Below are 19,010 nucleotides of genomic sequence, written 5' to 3' on the forward strand. Positions count from 1 at the left end.
GATTATACGGGACAGGGCGACGCTCCGACATGTGTACGACATTTACACGGTGACGTGACGGAACGAGGTACCTGCTCGCCCCGTCGTCTTATTTTTGCATTCCGGTTGTGTACTCTTACGAACAATTAGGCTTGTCGTCGGATTCTTCGGGCGCCTTCCCATCTGCTTCGGGGCCCGATGTGCGAACGCGGGAACAATGAACGATATTCTCGTTGCTTTTGGATTTGAATAATCGTACGCCGGGATATACCGTTGCGAGGATACCTATTGAATCATCGCACGAGAGTCTCGGCGTTTTCTCTCGTTCACACCGTATACGCGCGACGCGCAAGTGAGAACTCGCCGTAGCGATTTTAATTATCGACTCGCGGCGAGGAGCCTCGTTTACGCAGAAATCGACGCGTTCTCCTCGAGAATCCTGTTGTCCGAGGAATCATGATTTACGCACCGTGTAACGACGCTGATTATAACCGACAGCTTCGTTTACGTGGAAATTGACGTATTTTTTCCCCTCGTATCTATTTCCATTTGACAAATAGAATAATACAAATGGTCTATTATCCAGTCATATTATCCGGTGGGTGTTAGTAACAATGTAATATGATAATTAACATCGTGTAAGAACTTGCGTTCGAGTGATCGAACGAAGCGCTTCGCGGGGAACGAATCGATATCGAACCGTTCGATAAATAAATTGATTTACGATGGTCTTGTTCGTTGTTTTTCATTCGGACGCAATTCGGCTCTGTAATTTTCAAACGGAGACAATAATACAAAGATGGAGAAGTTAACGTATTGAAAGTGAACGAGTCGTGAAATTTGGTTCTCTGAGAATTCTGTTTTTCGGCGCGTTGTAATTTAAACGTCGTTAATGGTCATCGCGGTTTCGATCGATGATGGAAATCCAAAGTAATTACGTGCCATTTGCCGGATCGTGTAATTTTTTTAGATACAATCTTCACGGTGCAAATAAGTTTAATTTATCCCAAAAAAATGCATATAGCAAAATTATGGAAATTATACAGAGAAAATTTTTTCCTACTTTTACGACGTCGATAAAAACGATCGAAAAATCCAAGTCGATAAGGTTTCGAATCAAAAAAATTTCTTTTTCTCGCTCTACTCTCACTAAAATTTCTATTTTAAGTAGAGTTAAAAATTTAAGGGAAAATGAAACAAAAAATACGTAGAATATATTTTTTCTTTTTTTTTTTGTTGAAATTTGTGCCATCGAACGAATGCTCGCGATGGAAAATGGTGTTTGGATAATCGGGACACCATTGTATTTATCTAGCGTGGCAGAGTGGACCAAACGCATCGTGGTATTCACTGGCAGCGTATCGATCATCGTCCCACGAGCCGAGGGTAACATTAGGGGGCTCATTACGTTCGTATCCTTTGTTACAACAATGGCTACTTGGCATTCGCGTTATGCCGTCGGCTCGACATTGTTCTCCGCGGTGTGCGCGACCGTTTCACGAGGCACCGTGTGCATACGTGGGATTCAATTGGAGGGTAATGCATCTTCCGTTGCATCCTGCGTCCTGCTCGCGGGTCGATCCTTGAACAAATGGAACTTGCGTTACGTACGTGAATTCGTGGAAAAGGGGGGGGTCTTGAAAGTTCTCCGTAAGTTCTGAAGAGGGTGGAAGAAACCGATGGCTTTTCTTGGAAAGAACCTTCCAAGTTTTTTGTCTTCGAGATTTTTTTTGTTTTTTATTTTTTTGTGTTTTGCAACGCATGAACGAATCGAAGGTCTACACGCGTAATACTTTTACTCTTTTACCAATTTCTTATTTTCTACAATGTTCGTTGATATATTTCTTATCATTGCTCTTTGTAAGATGTTACAAGTGTATATAGTATACGTATAATTTTATGTTACTTCTTTCTGAGAACTATTTGAATATTCATGAGTCAAAATGTGCTATTAGACTTCGCTTCTTTTTGTTATTGACAAGCATAGTATACATAAGTATTTATACGCAGAGGTACTGGAATTTTACGAAGCAACCGCGAAGATGATTCAACGGAGAACGATAAACTCATAGAGGTGTTTGTTTGTTTCAGCAAATTTTGCAAAACTCCTCGGTGTCCGTTGAAATCGAAGTGAGACCGAGACAGCTGGTTCCGGACACTAATTGTTTCATCGACTATCTACCGCAGTTGCAAAATATCGCGAAGGCGATTTCCGGTGCACAACCGATCTATACGCTTATGGTGCCACTCGTTGGTGAGTAACATTTTCGATAATTTCAGATACATATCGTTCTTTCGTTAGATTTTTCTCTACAAACAAAAGCTTCGTATTTCTCGAGAGAACGTACTAATTAATTTTCTACGATCGTCGTTGAAAATATTTTCGAAATTTCTAAATTGTTCAAACGCACGGGTTCAATACGATGGAAAAGGATACAGTCGATGAAGAAATCAACGCGTGACAAACTTATGCATACCCAGCAGGGCAAGATAAACGATTTCCATGTATTTCAATCGTAAAAAAATTCGCAGAAATACCCACGGTCGTAGAATACTCGTTTGTGCAATAAATTCTTCGTCGATCGGAAAAAGAGGAACGTGTCGGTCTCGCGAACATCGTAATTTCTGCATGAATTACTGTTCTCCGTGATCTCCGACACGCGTATAAAATTCAATTATACGAGTCACTTACCCGAGAATAGGCGACTCGATGCTTCTGCGTTTAAAATGAAACACACACGGTGATTGCCGCGATAAAAATTAATAGGAATCTCAAATTGTTCAAGAAAACCGTCATTGTTTAATTTTAACCATTGTTTATACCTTCTTTCGAAATACTCCTCGATGATATTACAATTCGTCGGTCTTGACTCGAGAGACGTAAAATGATAAAACTTATTTTCGAATGGTAAGCTAATAACATCAAGAAGAATACAAAGTATTTCCAAACGAGTGCTATTAAAAGACACATCCTCATTTTACCATCTCGATAAAAAAAAAACCCGAATTAATATTAAAAAAATACCTCACCCTTGCTCGATCCAAGTATCTCGACCCCTTCGTTACAATTCTTAGATTTAAACCGTCGTCTGAACTCGATCGCGTCGTGTATTATTAACATCGTGAAACAAGGTTCGAACGTTGGTTAAAAGTGATTCGAAACTAATTCCACGGTCCCCTTATTACCGTAATACGATCCATCTTGGAGCGTACCGCGCATAGATAAATCCCACCGGTCGGAAAGAAGAACGGGAACGCGGCGTAGATCGTATTTGGTTACGGTGGGGTCAAACGTCCGAACGTGTCCATCTTTCAACGCGTCAAGTGTACGGGTCCGCGGGCCCAGCGTGGTGGGGGTTAATTATCCGCGGTACACGAAGAGGGAGCCAATTCTTTTGCTTTCGTAACGCGGCGGGCCGTGCGCGGTAGAAGAAATACAAGGAAGAGATTAAATAATTCTGCACGGTCGCCAAGGAACATCTTCGAACAACCGGTTGACCCCCCGGTACCCGGCGGGCATCTCTTTCGACCGAAGGTCGTCGATTATCCCGAGCGAGAGGTGGGCCAACGCCGTACCGAAATAATGCCTCGTTGCGCGTACGGAAAAAAGTAAAACGTATGAAATAATCGCCGATAAATAACGACGGAGGAGGTCGTGGCTCTCTCGCGCGAGAGACCTCTGTACTCGTCGAGGCCCGAGAGAAGAAAAGAAAAAGAAAAGGAAAAAGAATAAAAGGCCCACGATGCGAATCGATCGAGCCCGAATATCGTAAACCCGCCTCCGCGCCCTTGCTTCCCCCTCCGTCTGTCTTTCCTCGAAAAGATTCGCCGAATTCTCGGTACAAGCTTGGGAAAAAGAGGATACGATCGTTCTTGACCAGCGATGGGAACGATACCAACGAAGAACTGTTATCGATACCAACCCCCGAATCAAGGCTGACTTGGTTCATTTTGACGAACTTTCGGGGAGAGTCGAACGAAACTTGGAAGAAACTTAGCCAAAGGGATTATTCCTGGGATGAGATGGTTCTTGGGGTGAAGATCGTGCTTTGAAGAAATTGTGGAATATTTTTGGGAATGTCTGCGGTAGTGCGGAAGATATCAAAGGGATGTTTATTGATTCGATACTTCGCGGTTCTCGGTAGTCTACGATATCGTGGGTATGGATTTTTACAATTTTGAATATTTCTTTCAAAGACGTGCTTGCTTGGAACAAGCTTCCAAGATCTTTCAAGGGTTCGTTGCGTTGTCGTTTTTATCGACTCGCGTTACCAGTGTTCATAGTATACTCGGTTATAAGTTGTACACGGTCGTGTAATACACAGTCTCTCGCTTAAAGAGAATCTACAACGCGAAATTTATTTTACCGGTGTACGGTGACTCGTAGCTTCGGGAGAACGGCGTTGTACGAGGGTAGATCCTCTTGAATTCTCATTCAAGGTTTCTCCGAACTTCGTACATCAGAAAGATTCCTCGCGGGCAATAATTCGGGACATCAACTTCGATCATCGTCCGTGACTCTTCTTCGAATTTTTCCATTCTCTGTCTCGGAGATTATGCACGATTCGAGGCATCGTCTTGGAAAATTATACGGAAAAGCTAAACAGATAATTACGTCGTTCTCACGTCTTCTCAGCGTATCGTTCCAACGAAACGAACAACTGTTATCGGATATCGAACTATTTTATCGCTCTCGTTAGCCTCGTTCGTTTGTATTCGGAAATGAAAGGAGTATCACGGTCACCAGCTTATTTCGGACACACGCTCCGAGGCATGAATATAAACATTGATGCCCGTATTTTACAATACTTTATCGCGCGTCGCTTCTTCGTAGCACTTTTACACGTAGCTACTCGTTAATACCTCATCCGACCAGTCGTGAAAACGCATGCTCGCTCACTCGTTTGATTGCCTTTGAAAACGCATTTAACGCTTAATGAAAATCACAAACGACGTTACAGTGTATCGATTCGTACGACAAAAATTCCTGACCAGCTTTTTCTACTCGTCGTTAAAAGTATCGCCAGAGGGTGATCGTGTCATCGGGAGAGAATATCATTAAACGGGTCATGGCGCGGATCAAATCGACGCGCAAATATCCGACTCACCTTGCCAAGACGATCAACGTTGTCATCACCGCGTTGGTCATCGATTCGTTTCCCTTGTTTCTTCGAGAATCGAAATAGCGAAAATTTAGACACTTTCGCGATAGATCGTGTCCCTCGATCTTCGTTTCGCGAGTCAATCGAGCCCTCGAATCGGGCAAATAAAATTTCTACGTCTTCGAGAGATCAATCGCGATCGACCCGCGACTTTTTCGATAAGCGAGTTTCGGTCGTTGACGCGAGACGAGATTTTTTTTCGATAAGCGAGTTTCGGTCGTTAACGCGAGACGAGATTTTTTTCGACGAGCGAGTTTCGGTCGTTAACACGAGACGAGATTTTTTTCGATAAGCGAGTTTTGATCGTTAACACGAGACGAGATTTTTTTCGATAAGCGGTCGTTAATACGAGACGGTTAATTGCATTAGTTCGTAACGGAGTATTTGTAGGAAAATACTAAGAGTATTGAAGAATATTGTGAGCATTTGAGAAATTATTCCATCGAAATTGAGATTCGGTGCGAATTGGTCTTTGATTCTAATTTCAATTTTGACGCTTCTCTAACAGGATTGAGTACTCTTCGAAAGAAGTAGCATTAAGTTTGAGTAACTAAGTATCAATATTCAACGATCAGATCATTTTTCTCTCGTCTCAAGATTCTTTCGTATAACAAATACACCGTGTGTTGTTTTCACGATTCAACGAATGAAATACAAAAATGGGGATACACGAAGATCGATGGAATTATCAGGCATATATCTTTGGTCTCTACTAATTTCACGTTTAGTACTTTAAAATTAGTCTAGCAATCGTGTATTTAATACTTTAGAACAAACCTCTATCGATTTCGTATTCAGTACTTCGGAACAAGTCTCCGTTAATTTCGTATTTAGTACTTTGGAATTAACCTCTGCTAAATTCGTATCTTTGGAATCAGTATTTGCAAATTTTTCGAAAATTTCAACGACGCGCGTTTCTGGTAAATTTCAATGGGGAAAAAAGCTGACGGTGTTTATGGTTACATCATTATCGTCGAGGCGAACGCCATTAAACAAGACTCCGGCGAGTTTACAGTCGATCCAAAAATAATTTCCTCGTCGAGCACCGGTGCCAGGAGTTTCGCTTTTTACCGGCAAAAGCGACAGTCCGTTAGCTCGGACATCGACGTGGACGGTAATTACCCATACGCGCGAGCGTACTTTAGCATAGCAATTACCCAATTACCGAGCCGCGTGTAACTGTCGAATTGGCGTGCTCGTAGCACGGCCGGAGGCGATCGTAAATGTGTTCCAGTCGACGCCAACGACCCGCGGTTTGTCGATCGGAGTCGACGAGTCGTCGAAAGGGTCCTTGAGAGTGAAGCGTCACGTCCATGGTCGAAAATCGTCGATAGATTCGTACAAACGAAAAAGAAGAAAAAGGAAAAGAACAAAAAAATAAATAAATAAACGAGAACCCTTGGATGCTGGAGCGAGACCGCGCTGACACTCGTGCGATTAGCTTTTCTTTTCCGAGAGAGACGAGTAACGATCTTATCTAAAGAAAAATTTTCTATTTCTCGGAGAGGTAAATTTCTTTAAAGAAAAATTTTCAATTTCTCGGAGAGGTAAATGTCTTCTCTAAAGAAAAATGTTCAATTTCCGCAAGAGACGAGCAAACATCCGGAGAAATTTGTCAATCTTTCGTATAGACGAACAAAGATCTCGTCTAAAGAGAAACGTGAAATTTCGAAGAAAATTCTACCCATTTCTTAACCACGTCGCATTAATCGATCAATCAATCCGTTCGACCGAAATTTCGCCTCCTCGGTTCATTCGTCCGCGAAGATAAATTTTTCCCCCCAAAGATACGACGATATAATTTTGCAAAATTACGCGATGGATGGGTGTCTCGTTCGATTGTAAAAATTCGCGGTTTATAGTTCGAGGTGGTATAGAAAAAACGATATCAAAGTATCGATAAGTCAAAGGGAATTGAACGGTCGTAAATTGGATAAGTACAGCTCGCTCGTTTTATCGAAGTTGGTTATTCGAGGAGTATCGGACGCCTCCAGCGCGGTGTAATAACGATATACCTGACTCCGTAACGATCACGATATCGTTTCTGTCAATGCAAACGCGAACGATGACAGCGTGAACGTCTTCACGTCGATGTTCTCCACCGTTCCCCTCTCCTCGAACGATCGCTGCGCACTCTTGAACGCAATTGCCGATAAATACGTAATCTTCCGTGGTGGTTGACACTCGCTAGGAATTTTACGATGATACCGCTGGATTTACAGGCGTTACCGCGGAATGTATTCCGCGAGCCCCGCGTGGATACTTGGAGATATTTATTAGTTTTCTTGCACGCCTTCTTTCCGACGGTAATCGTAAATATTCGAGCGTTATCGCGCGGCGTCTTCCGCGTGGCGAACTTTTCAGCCGCGTAACGAGAATGTCTGATCAGAGACGGCGGCATCCACTGCGTTTCTTCGGCGCGTTCATAAAGCGCGGTTTCCGTTAACGTGTCCGGTAATCCCGGTGGAAAATTTTTCAACGCGAGAAGAAGCCACTGTGCAACATCGATTGTGGACCAATTCGATACGGTTTCCTCCACATCGCGCGTTTCTCTCGTAACATCGCGCCGGGGAAATTTTTTTTAACGCGTCGCTGAGTTTATTTTTCGCCAATCCACCGTCCAGGATCGTTTTACACCTTGCCTTCTTATCGTCGATACGTTTTTACACCGAACTGATTTACGAGCTGCTTTCCTTTTTGCTGAGGTGTCCTGCAACTGTTACGGACTCGGGGCGTGAAAAAGACGATTAAATATTTCGTCGATCGTACTTTTATTAATGTTACATAGATCGAGGTAGAAGAAGCTTCAAAGTTTTTAAAAATTGATTTCGATGTATATTTTAAACTATCCACTCTATGGAAGAATTGGTACAAATAGGTGAAACCGAGATTGAATATCGTTCGAGAATTGCATCGAATCACACGAATTTTCACCGCTCGTGAATTTGTCGGAGTATTTGGTATCGATAAGATAAGTGAATACACAAATTATCGCGAACTTCCGTGGTTCGTTATTCATTTATCTTTTTTATCGCGCTCGGTGGCCAGCGGGAAGTAAATTTTGCACGTAATGCGCTAGCCGGCGAGCCTATTTCACCAGAAATAAAGAATCGATCTCGTTAGCGTGTCGAATAAGAAAAGGGAGACGCGCTCGTGAGAAGATGACCCGAGTCGAGTGGTGGGTTCAAGGTCGTTTGAAATGGAAAGCACCATCAATCTCTGTTACGTGATTGCAAATTAGCGTTGATTGGGTCGATAATTCCGGCGAATCGATTCCGTAGCATCCGTACTGTCATTAGCGGGCCGCGTTGTTTCGATGAGGATTCGTAGTAAACAGAGACCGGTGCTGTTCATCGTTCATGGCCTAGGTCAGGCCCATCACGACGAACGAGGACGAGGATCCGACCTCGTGAATTTCGCCGGTGAAAGTAGACACGGTCGTTGTTCGCGTAGCTTTGTCTAATTTATCGCCTCGACTGTTACGCATCGACTTGGAAACGATCCAGGAGCCCGAGAGCGATTATTATGTCGTTAACATTCCGTTGTCAGCAATCTATTAGTTAATGTGACAACTGAATTAATGTTGAAGACGGCGTCCGGCCTCACCGCGCGGCTCCGACTTTGCCGGTTCCGAAGACTTTGAATTTCTACACGATGTTTACACATCGAAGTTCGCAGCCGGGAAGAAAAGTTTAAAGTTCGATTCGAAACCCGAGGAACTTGGATGGATTCTTCGAGTAACCCTTTTTTTGCACGTCCGTTCAACGAATCGATTAATGTAACGTCCCGCTCAAATAGAACATCTAAATTATTTCCGCTGCTACTCGAGCTAAGAAAAAATGCCCCTTCTCTCGAACGTAATCTTAAAGGTTGTTCCAAGGTCATCGACATTTCTTCGCGCGTTAATGTCTGTTTTTTTTTCTTTTCACGATGCAATATCGTAATCAACATCGAGGCGAGTTCAACGACCTACGACAACATTATCTCGCGGAATCGGTCGATGTTTAGTCCGTTAAAAGCATCTAATGTAATAAATGATAACTATTTAACATCGTTCCTAACCTCTGGTTCGATAAAAGTACACCTTGCGGTATCGCGGAGTCGATCGACGTTTAGCCCGTTAGAAGCATCTGATTATAATAAACGATGATCACTTGACATTGTCCCCTCTCCGATAAAAGAACACTCCGGAGGAATCAGTCGATATTCAACGTCTCGAAAACACCTAATACAATAAATGGTAATTACATTTGACATTTATCCGATATTTCTCTACGTTGTTCCCACTTCGATAAAAGCACACCCTGTAATATCTACACCGTGGAATCTCTTAAAAGCATCCGATACAATAGAGCTAACGGTTCAACGTTGCGATCTCCTCTACGATAAAAGCACACATACGACAATTATTCAACATTGTTCCTGAATCTTTCTCGAAAATATCCAATACAATAAACGATAGTTGCTCACCTCTACGATAAAAGCACACGGCCGTGAAATCGTTCGACGTTCGAAGCATCCTGTACAACGAACGACAATTATTCAACATTGTTCCCGAATCTTTCTCGAAATCATCCGATACAATAAACAATAGTCGCTCAAGGTTACGATCATCTCCACGATAAAAGCACACGCCCGTGGAATCGTTCGACGTTCGAAGCATCCTGTACAACGAACGACAATTATTCAACATTGTTCCCGAATCTTTCTCGAAATCATCCGATACAATAAACAATAGTCGCTCAACGTTACGATCATCTCCACGATAAAAGCACACACTCTAGGAATCGTTCGACGTTCGAAGCATCCTGTACAACGAACGACAATTATTCAACATTGTTCCCGAATCTTTCTCGAAATCATCCGATACAATAAACAATAGTCGCTCAACGTTACGATCATCTCCACGATAAAAGCACACACTCTAGGAATCGTTCGACGTTCGAAGCATCCTGTACAACGAATGACAATTATTCAACATTGTTCCCGAATCTTTCTCGAAAGCATCCGATACAATAAACAATAGTCGCTCAACGTTATGATCATCTCCACGATAAAAGCACACGGCCGTGGAATCGTTCGACGTTCGAAGCATCCGATGCAACGTACGACAATTATTCACCATTGTTCCAGTTCGCTAAAAGGACACCCTGTAGTATCGGGGACTCGGTACTCGGGGTTTACGACTACAAAAGGCCATCGCGGCGTTACTCGGTACCGTTTGGCAATAGAGATCGTTGTTCCCTATCGCGGAAACATACATTCGTATCAGCATTCCTTCGCGCGCACTATAAATCCTCGCGCTGTTTACCATACGCGCGGTGTGCGCGCGAATTTTGGCCGGAACGCGTGCTCGAACTCGATGAAATTTGCTATTCCGTGTTAAATGGTATTCGGTGCCGCGCGCGCGGAATAACCGACGAATCGATTTGCAAGGGAATTACTTCGGTCTTTCCCTTTCTCCCCCTCCCCCCTGTTCCCTCCCATTTTCCCCCCGCTGTGCGTGTACCGCTGGGAAAATGCATCTTCGATTCGATCGTTCGCTCGTGTGCGTTTCCACCGGCCCTCTTACTTTAATCCGGAAGAATTGGTCCGCGATTGGTGATTCCGACCAGGCAGAGCCGAGCAAGGTTCTACTTTACGCCAGGTATTCGTGCGCGCGGCGCCATTTATCTTCTGGCCGCCGGTTTTCCGTCGATTGCCACGAGTAGGAAGCGAGTAAATAGGGGGAAAATGTAAATATCACGAACGCGACGGAGACAGGGGAACGGAGAGAGTATCCTGAGCGGTTCACTACGCGGAGTAGTCTCACCTCGAATACAAAAGTGGATATCCCGTTTTCGAGAGATCCCCGGGATGAGGTGTACGAGGTCCTGGAAAATTAACAGACGTAATTGAGAACGAGTCAACGACCGATGGTTAACCGTGATCGAAGCGCGCGGATGAACGGGAAGATAACGATTTCGAGAACATTCGTTTGGAGAACGTTTGGACATTTTACCAAAAGCTTCGTGGCTGGAGTTGATATTCTGAAATTTGTCTATTCCACGGTAAAATATTTCGATTTCGAGAATGAGCAATGTAATTCTCGTTCCGAGTAACTCGAAAAGAATCATTTCACGCTGTAGAAAAAAGTATTCGCACGAAACAGAAATGGTGAATTTAACTAAAGTAAAAGAGTATCGATAAAATTACACAATTGAAATCTTGACTCACGGTTAAAAATATCTTCAAATTCCCGTTACTCCTGATTCTCGAAAACTTATCCACGAAAATGCGTTACACTCGGAGCACCCCGTGTATTCACCGGTTTCAATTCCGTTAAAGAGGAACCGATCGAAGCGATTCTCATCTTGGATGTATCTCGATCGGGTCGTCGTAGATCGAGCGAAACGTCACGAAATCCGTATCGGATTCAAGGGGAGCAATGCATAGCAAATGTCGTTGAAATCTCCCGATTACGAAAGCTCTCCTTCCGTGCTGTAATCCAGCGTATTCACGGAGTCGGCTTTCGCGTGTGTACGCGAGTCGATTATCGGATTTCGGTGATGGTTCGGGTGAAGGGGGTTGGCTGTGGAGAGGAAATACCGAAGGGATGAAAAAAGAGACGCGTACGCGTAGGCAGTTGGCCGAGGGGATGGAAAAACATGTCTGCGGAGCGAGGATTCTTCGGCAACTTTTGGCGGTCGAGCGTCACTGGTTACAATTTATTCGAGAAAGTCGGAAGGGTGGCTTCAACCCCCCACTCCACCCCTCCACGACCCCATCTACCGCGCCAAAGCAAACGTGTATCTCCCCCCGTCGGTAGTTCGTTTTATTGTCCTCCCTGCCAGCCGAGTCTGACAGTGGGTTAATTTATCTGAACGAGGGAAAAGTTTTCGCCGAGTCTCTTTTACAGTGTCGCGGAATGCTCGTGGCACGCGTCGACGAGCGAACTTCGACGAGCGAACTTCGAGGACCGAACTCTGCCCGGTTTGAAAGTCGATGACCGTGGTATAATTGTTTGAGACTTCATCGAGGGGAAAACGTACGCCTCGACGGTCCGGAAGGTAAAAGACGTCGGGAACAATGGGCCGAGCGATGCGTCTTAAACTTCCAGACGAAGCGGAACTCTCGGGTATTCGTTTACGTAAGTTTTGTATTTTTCCAGCGGATCGTAATCCAGGCAAATAATCGCCATTTTGTACGATCCTCTCGGTGTCCCTCGTATTCGTACATCCAACGTTGGCTTAAGAACAATTCTCGTCCTATCTGTATCTACGATGAACGTCGTACGATTTGAACCGTTAGAACCAAGTTTCTATATACTTTGTAATTAATTTTCACACGGATAGATTACACTTGATTACATCTACCACAGAATTTACATTACTCCATTTACCTACTCTAATTTTCTTCAAGACACCTTCCAATTATTTTCCCATTATCTCGAGAAGTGTACTCTCTCGTTCTTCGATCGCTCTCCCGTTTCTTCGCCAAGAAAATACAAATTCCACGAAAAGTATCTGTAATTCTAATTTCAATTTCGCGGGAGTAGGTTCGTTCTTGGATACCTCGAGACGCGCGAATTGAACATCGACGAGGCTTCGAGATGATTTCACGATGTTCGAGATCGTAAGAAGCGAAGTAATTCAGTATTTATTTATTACGCGTTCGACCGGTTGGTGTTTCGTTCGACTCGGTGGCGCTCGAGGAATATTATTTATCGCTCGTCGAGGTCCAGGTATTTTGACGCAGCGCGTTAGAGAACGACGTCGTGGCCGTTTCTCTTTTGTCCTCCGTTCCAGCGGTCCCCGGTGTGTTCGTTTTGTCATCCGTGGCACCGAAAAACGAAAGTGCGCGTTCATGCAAAATCGACTGGCGCTGCCCTTTGACCCCTGGCCGGGCAGCCACGGTCCGTCTGGCCCCGACAACGGGCGAACGTTCACAGTTAGGTTCTCACGGCTCATACATGAATGCATGCATACGGTCTGAAACGGTCGGCGATTGGCCCGGCGACTACGCCACCGCTGTCCAGGCACGATCGGTACGTGGGCGATGCCCGTGGTGGTCACCAACCGACGTAGAATGGGTCTCGAATCCGTGCTGCCTCCTTTGAGCTCGTAGCCATCAACGTCACACGACACCGACACCCCATTTCCCTCGATACCCGCCCGACAGCACGCGTTTGCTCGCGTTAGACGCGTGACACTCGGTCAACACACACGAAACCGGCTGCTCGACATCCTCGTTTACCGACAGTCTATCATCGACCCACCGATAAACGATACGAGCTTCGTTTGGCCATCGAGAAAGGTTGGGCGTGTTCTTTCACGTTCTCGATCCGTAGCGAAGACAAATTTTCGAACGAGAAGAAATTCTTGAAATGTTTCTTCTTTTGCGAAAAAGTACGTTTCGAGATCATTCTGAGATTGTTGATTATTAAGAAGTTGAAATTTTTGTAGCGGTATCGAAGAATTTTGTAGTCTTGGAGAGATATATTTGTCGTGTCGAATGTTGGAAAAGAACATTTTTCTTATGGAAGAGTACGTTTTTGAGACACTCTGAGGTTGCTACGATTATTAAGAGAGAAGTTGAAATTTTTGTAGGGGTATCGAAGAATTTTGTAGTATTGGAGAAATATATTTGTCGTGTTGAATGTTAAAGAAGAAAATTTTGTTGACTATTGAGAGAGAAATTACAGTTTTTGTAAACGAATCGAGTAATCTTCTCGGAGATTATCGAAGTAATCTATGGAGTAATCTTCCTAGCCTTGGAGAGAAATATTTACAAAGTTGGATGTTGGAAGAGAATTTTATTCGACATTATAATTCGTTTGGTGTTCCAATGGTCTCTTTACAATTTTCAATGGCGAGATTGGTAGTTTCGAGGTCTTCGTACCTTGCATTCGCATCGCAAGTGACTCGTTTTGCGTCTTGCGATAAGAAGTCAAGATTGCACCAAGATTCTATCAACTGGGAAACATTCCACGTACTATTTTCATTCGAAATATAATTTTCATTGAAAATCGTAAGAAATCGTCTGCCCGGGAAATGTAAAAATAAACCAAAAACAGGGCAAGATATTGATTATCGTTGTTCAATTAGAAAATGAATTGTTTTCTTCCCTCGAGATGTTACCTACACCGAGGCGGAAACGCGTTAGGTGGCAGTTACGCATTTGAAGTCAGAAAATGGCGCGTCGCGTCGCGTCGTCCGGGCCTCGTAATAAAATTTCCGACGTCGAATAGAAATGTTCGGATTATTTAAAATCCGGCGGCGAACAGTGCGGAGAAATGCGTGGAATTCTGTCACGTAGCTCTGTCGACAGTCCAATTACCGCTTGTCAGAGACACTCTGAAATTGTTTCTCTGTGCCCAGCGACCTGATTACTATTAAACGTCACGCGATGTCGCGGGCTGAAAATGTACCGTTTGAAATTAAAAACGGAAGGGCGAGCACAAAGAACGACCAAATTGAATAATAATTGCGAGAAAATACATGCACTCTGCGGAACACTCGCTCGATACCGTCCCGATCGATAAATTACAATCCCTATCGAAAAGTAATTAAATTCTTTCCACACGCGACACATTTATCGTGGAAGAATCGCATTATATTACGAATCGATCAAAAAACGATTCGATTTACTCCGTCGGGTCCCCTTCGACGTTTGCGAATCTAAAAATATTTACATTTCACGAAACGAACAATTCTAACGCGCAAAATAGAATGAAAATTTCCTTAATCGAAAATTAAGGTCACGATACCTCGTGTGTTCCTCGTTCTGCGTATCCGATTTATCCTTCAAAAATAGATCTTTCAACACGCTGGTCTGAATTACTCGACGTGTGTGTGTGTGTGCTTGGTAAAATTCGCGAGTTCTATTTCTCGTCGCGACAAGTTTACGTTATCGCGCTATGAAATCGTAATTCGAAACCGTGACTCGGTTTTCCCTGGTTAAATATTTGATCGGGCCGTATGACCGAAATATCGGCAACCTCGAAAGACATTGTCGCAGGAATACCTGCCAATGGTATCGCGAGCATTCGCGATCGAGCCAAAAATTCACCGTTCGTTACTTATTGACTCTCTACTTCCTGTAGGAGTCTTCAGGGGGGGATTTGGTTCTTTTCTCCATTTAGAACGACCGAAATTTCACCGTCGTCGCGGGTTCATCTATAATTCGCAGAGCGAGTCGATCTTTTCGCGAAGTTGCGCTCCACTTCGCGTAAGAGGCGGTAAATCCTCCCTGGATTTATAGATCCACGGAGAATCCGAGCCTGGGCTAAAGTGGAACTTCGCTAAACCCCCGAGAAGCTCTCCACCGGAATCCCGGAGAGAAATTCGGGGGAAAAAATAGACACTAATGCGGGACAGTAACGATCGGAACTATTATTTGCTGTTGAACGCAAGAATGAACACCACGCGATAACACTACTTACGGTACACGTGATTCTTTTATATCGAGAACGAAACTATACGAATTTATTTCTTGAGGTATTAACGCATCGTAGAAGTATTTTAATTCGATGCAACGAAAGATATTTTTCCAAGGAACCAAGAATGGGAGTTACCCTTCTTTGTTTTTAAATTTGATAGAAATAATGTTTGCGAAATTTAAAGTGGTATAAATAACTTGGTCAGGTTTTGTACACGCGATGAGAAATATTAACGTCGACGTTAATTTTCAAGCGACGTTCACCCGCTATTTTTTTCAACCAGTTCTGTTTACAAATAAACGCTCCGAAGGACGTCTTGAATTTTTCGCAGTTACTCGGCTTCCCCTAAACGATTCAACAGGAAGTCGTTAGTATTTCGTCCGGTCCGAGTTAGCCGGCAAAGTTTCCGTAAACATTATTAGGGCTCCTTCGTTAAAATTTCGCGTAAAATTTTCTCTCCGGAGACCACGACGACCACGACGATGAAAAAACTTTTCCACCCGAGTCGAGAAGTCTTTTTCCCGATTGCTTTATGAAAGAGTTCGCGCGAGTTTGTCGTATTTATCAGAGGAAAAACAGGATCGTCGAGAATAAGTTTCGAGATTTTTGCCTCGTCGAATACTTAACGGGTGATTTTATGAGCGATGTTTAGAATTTGATAAGAAAAAGTACAAGATCTAGGTGTATTTGAAGTACGTTCATTAACTTTACAAAAACTTTATCTACCGAGATAATACTACGCGTGTTACGTTTTCGAGAAAAGTGTCGTAACGAAAGAAAATATTTTTTTTATCGTTCTCGAGATTTGTAACGAAGTTGTTGATGGAACCGTTCGAATTTTCGTTTCAGTTCTGAACGAACTGGAGGGGTTGGCTAGAGGCGCGGACGCCAGAGACTGTCCTCCAGCTTCCAGGGCGACTTTGGACCCGGAGCACGTGACCCGAGTGGCCGAAAGCGCGAAAGCGGCTCTAACTTTCGCCAGAAGCAGGAATCCAGCGATCCGGTGCTTAACAACGAGAGGAACTGTTCTTACATCGAGCACGTTCACGGTGGAAGAGGACGGAGATAAGGTGAGCGAGTTGTTTTTCAGTTAGTATCGCCCGAGGCTCGAGAGCCAATGTCGATAGATCAGAACCGGTACGTTCTCGGTCTTCGGATAAATTTACGAGGCAGGAAATGCCTATATTGGTTGCTCAAGGTCACGGAACAGCTACCCCCCAGTCGCTTCATTACCGTCGAAAGAAACATCGTCGGCACGTTCTCAGAATTCCGACGAAATTACACCCGGAGTGAAAACTATTGGCCGTTCAAGGTCACTGATCGACTATGCGTCTATTTACGTCCATTTTTGTTCCCTTTATTTTACATTCGCTGCATCCGTTACGTTCGAGCCGTTTCTCCCTGTTCATCGGTAAGGCATCGCTAAGTAGATCCCCCTTTCAAAAATATAATTGGCAGTTTGACTGGTTTCCGTCGCATAAAAACTGTGTATCTCCAGCCAGTTAATTTCATCGGTGGCCGATTGCAACTGCAACCGCAACGTTGATCGATCGTCTGCACCCTGACGTTAATTTCACGCGTTAGCCCATGGGGAAGCTAAGAAGATCATGGGAAGAAAGGGGGAGGAGTAGACCGGGTTCGAGTCCGAGACGAAATGCGCGAGTAGGGATTGACCGGTGCTCATTGAAGCGCGAATGTTATGATAAGGGGTCGAGTATCCGAGAACCCCCACGTGGTGTACAGATAAACTCTTCTCGCGGTGTGGTAACTTCTGGCGCAGCACGCATCTCGGCCTCCCGCTTATCTCGTTGGTTACATGCAGGATACATGGGTAGGATACGATCGTAACAGGAACCTTGATCTGTCAAACGATAGATAACGCGCGCTGCGAGCTCGTTAGATTTTATTCTCCACGCCTTGCCACCCTGCGACTCCTTCTTCCTCTTCCTCGTCGCCTTTTCGTTCGTTCTCACAGCGTTGCCTCCTCCCGGTTTTCTTTCTCCCTTTGCTCGATTTCCCGTGAAAGTCCCACGCAACTCCGATAGCAAATACCGCTTCGCGATGCTCGAAGGTAACGTACTCGGGTTGACGTTCCCGAACCGACTGATTGGGTATACCTTCGAAGCGGTCCAAGTTACGGCCGGATAGTTAAACTTTGCAGAAGGCTATTGTTCCTATCCCGGTTTCCGGAGTTCTCGATCTCCGAGTTCCTCGATAGATCGTTCTTCCCTCGGTGCACACAGTCGAACAACCGTGGCGAGGGAAGGCAAGTTTTATCGTGCTCGTTTCGATCTTGGAAAGACGAACGTAAGTTCGCTTCACCGAGAAACGGAAAAACTTAGTTTCTCGTGTCAGCTAAAATTAGGAATACGAATTATCGAACCTCGTATTTTCAAACGTATCGGAAAGATCCATCGAAAATGATCGTAAGAAGCGTTATTTCCTTCGTAACTGAAAACGTACGATGCAGTTTTCCTTTTAAGATCTCAGGAGACTCTCCATTTGAACCAAAATTATTTTTCTCTCTTCGTCTCGGTTTTTATACCGAAACTGCGACCGACGTAGCGTTCTACGCCCGAGAAGTGGTCGGCAAAATAAATTGGCCGCTGAAGGTTACGGGAGGCTTCGTCCCCACCTCACCGTTTGGCTACCCCCACTACAGCGTCCGACTTCTTCCCACCACGACACTGGCTGACCTCCCACTGCTCTCGTTACCCCCACCACTCTACCTCGCGACAGTACGCGCCCGCTGGCACTCACTCTCCACCTCTCCGAGCAGAAAGTCGAGCTCGAGCCCCTCCAATGTTCCACGCGATGGAAGTGTCCTTGAGTAGCCAATTAGGTCTCGAATCGACACGGTTCGTTACGTCACGATGCTTTCCGCGTCGTAAATTCCATGCATTCCGATAACTCGAAAAATGAACCTCGATGTTCGTTCGCCCGATTTTCCAGCGAGAGAGCATTGAGATTCGCGCGCGTTGACGCGTGTCATTTCGCGAATGATAAATCCACGATTCTGTTGTAGGACGGGTTGACAAGAAACGATGACAGAATACTGGCTACGTGCTTGAGCCTCTGCAAAACGGGTAACAAAGATCAAGTAAATGCAGGTACGTACACGAGTCCTCGTATTTCTCTTCGGTGTACTCCGAACACGTTTCGACGTTTTCTACGGCTTTGATAGAGATTAATACCGGGTCGATTGTAATTCTCGTTTACACAGAGATTAACCGTTATCGGTGGCGAAGGGGGATAGCAATGTACACCGCGTTTGAATCGACGTGTGTAACTTTTATTGCCCGTTATCACCGGGTCGGAATTTATCGCTCGGGCGTACTTACTAATTATTCGTGCCTTCCTGATCGCGAGGACACAACACCTAATGAAATCAGTTTCATTAGGAGTCGGCGCGCTAATTGAAACCGCGTTAATCGCCGATCCCGTTGCGA

The 19,010-nt window shown here is 44.5% G+C and overlaps 1 protein-coding gene across 1 annotated transcript in view; it reads left to right on the forward strand.

Annotated features, from left to right (window-relative positions):
* LOC143155286 (telomerase-binding protein EST1A) overlaps positions 1-19,010 on the forward strand; it is a 184,431-nt gene that overhangs the window by 156,040 nt on the left and 9,381 nt on the right. The window contains exons 24-26 of the mRNA XM_076327853.1: positions 2,071-2,233; positions 16,411-16,631; positions 18,587-18,671. Coding sequence (XP_076183968.1) covers positions 2,071-2,233; positions 16,411-16,631; positions 18,587-18,671 — 469 coding nt within the window. The remainder of the gene's footprint in view (positions 1-2,070; positions 2,234-16,410; positions 16,632-18,586; positions 18,672-19,010) is intronic.

Source organism: Ptiloglossa arizonensis, chromosome 2 (genome assembly GCF_051014685.1).
Source record: "Ptiloglossa arizonensis isolate GNS036 chromosome 2, iyPtiAriz1_principal, whole genome shotgun sequence".
Taxonomy (NCBI): Eukaryota; Metazoa; Arthropoda; class Insecta; order Hymenoptera; family Colletidae; genus Ptiloglossa; species Ptiloglossa arizonensis.